Raw genomic sequence first — 1,626 nt, forward strand, 5'->3', positions numbered from 1 at the left:
AAAGCGAATGAAAATGCTTACCAAACTAGGTTGAGAGTTAATCGACGTACTGCATGACCAATACAAAAAACTGGTACAGTTTTTTCAAAACCTGTTCCGGAGGAAAACGTTATGTAAATATGAAACTGTATCAAATCATGCCACCAAAACCGATATCTCACGCTCGAATATGACACGAAATTGACTGGCGCAAATCCATACATTGTGAGGACGAGAGGTCGCTGCTGGCGAAATAGTAGAAAACCAAACTCCTTGTGGTGTTCCTCGGGCAGCCGGTACCAGGATGTGGAGATAATGACGTCGTACAATTCGTCAACCTTGGGTTAGTGCGAATGTACAGCGAATTTCAAATAACTAAATTTAAAATATACCATGAACTCTACCTTAAGCTCGACAAAGTGGCCCACGACGAAAAGTGCCGAAAGCTCGAAAAAGACGGCCACGAGAAACATGTGTACAGGATACCAATCCGTCTTAAAATCGTGAAAATAAACCTTGTACCAAACCGTTTCTATTACTTACGCCACAAATTTGCAACTTACCAGAGCTACCAACAACAAAACATCGCACACCGTAAAAACACCCATCACCACCTGGATGAAGCACATAACTCCAAACAGTTCCTCGATTTTGTTCAGCAATCTGCAATCCGGGAAATTCCTTAGACTTTGCCGTAGAATGGATATGTAAGCCACATCCCCTTACCCCGTCGTTATGCGATGATCATCCATGCATTGGATCCACTTGCAACGCACTGACGCCATTTCGGTGGCCAGCAGTAGCGGATCGTTTAGCATAGTTTCGAGTTCACGTAAATGCACTATACAGATATTGACCCTAGCCATAGCGTACATTACGTACATTATGAACACAAAATCTGACAACAGCAACCCAAACATACCCAATACGTAGAGCTGGAACTGGAAGGCCAGGTTCAGGAAGTACCTTTTAACTGAATTCAAATCGTAGTAAGGCACCTCGTAGAGAAACAGAGGCACGGTTTCACCCTGTGTCATGTAGATAAAGATTGGATACAACAAAAAGGCGACTCCAGTGCTTCCTAACATTATGACAGACAGACGAAATATGCGCCAAAGCAGACGACCCGCACGCGTTAGAACGACCACTTCTTCAGGAGAGCCAGTCTGGTACGGGTCCAGCAATTCCCGCTCGATCTCCTCGCCGTAACTTTTAATGTCAACCACTCTCCAGAAATACACCACAAACTTCATGAAAAGCTATAATTAAAGAATACCATCACTTGCCCAATGAAGATGTACTGCTGTTACCCCTCGGCCATTACCTGCACTGCGGGTCCCAGGGTGATGAGGATCTTCAGCACATAGATAAAGTCACTTCGGTACTTGAGCACTGTGAAGGTGTTGCAGCCAAAATAAAAGAACAATTGAACGATTACGATGCACGATGCTGGTTTGATCTTCCCGGGAGCGGTCCAGATCTCAACTCCTACAATTTTCGACGCTAATATCAGATGGTTTCGCAGATTTCGGTAGCTTTCCAGCGTTGCCATTTTATGCGACCGTTTCCCGTGATTGTTGCAAACGTAATAACAACGACCTTCAACCGAAAGGATATGTTACGTATTGCGTCAACTGCATATCTTCA

The 1,626-nt window shown here is 44.3% G+C and overlaps 1 protein-coding gene across 1 annotated transcript; it reads right to left on the reverse strand.

Moving 5' to 3' along the window:
• Positions 1–37: 37 nt before the first annotated feature.
• LOC131214728 (putative odorant receptor 83c) lies at positions 38–1,531 on the reverse strand. Its single transcript, XM_058209061.1, has 6 exons — positions 1,304–1,531; positions 706–1,238; positions 543–642; positions 384–473; positions 162–317; positions 38–91 (listed from the first exon to the last, which is right to left on the reverse strand). The coding sequence occupies exons 1-6, from the start codon at positions 1,529–1,531 to the stop codon at positions 38–40; spliced, it is 1,161 nt and encodes a 386-aa protein (XP_058065044.1).
• Between the last annotated feature and the right edge of the window lie 95 nt (positions 1,532–1,626).

This window comes from Anopheles bellator, unplaced genomic scaffold (genome assembly GCF_943735745.2).
Source record: "Anopheles bellator unplaced genomic scaffold, idAnoBellAS_SP24_06.2 scaffold02105_ctg1, whole genome shotgun sequence".
Lineage (NCBI taxonomy): Eukaryota > Metazoa > Arthropoda > Insecta > Diptera > Culicidae > Anopheles > Anopheles bellator.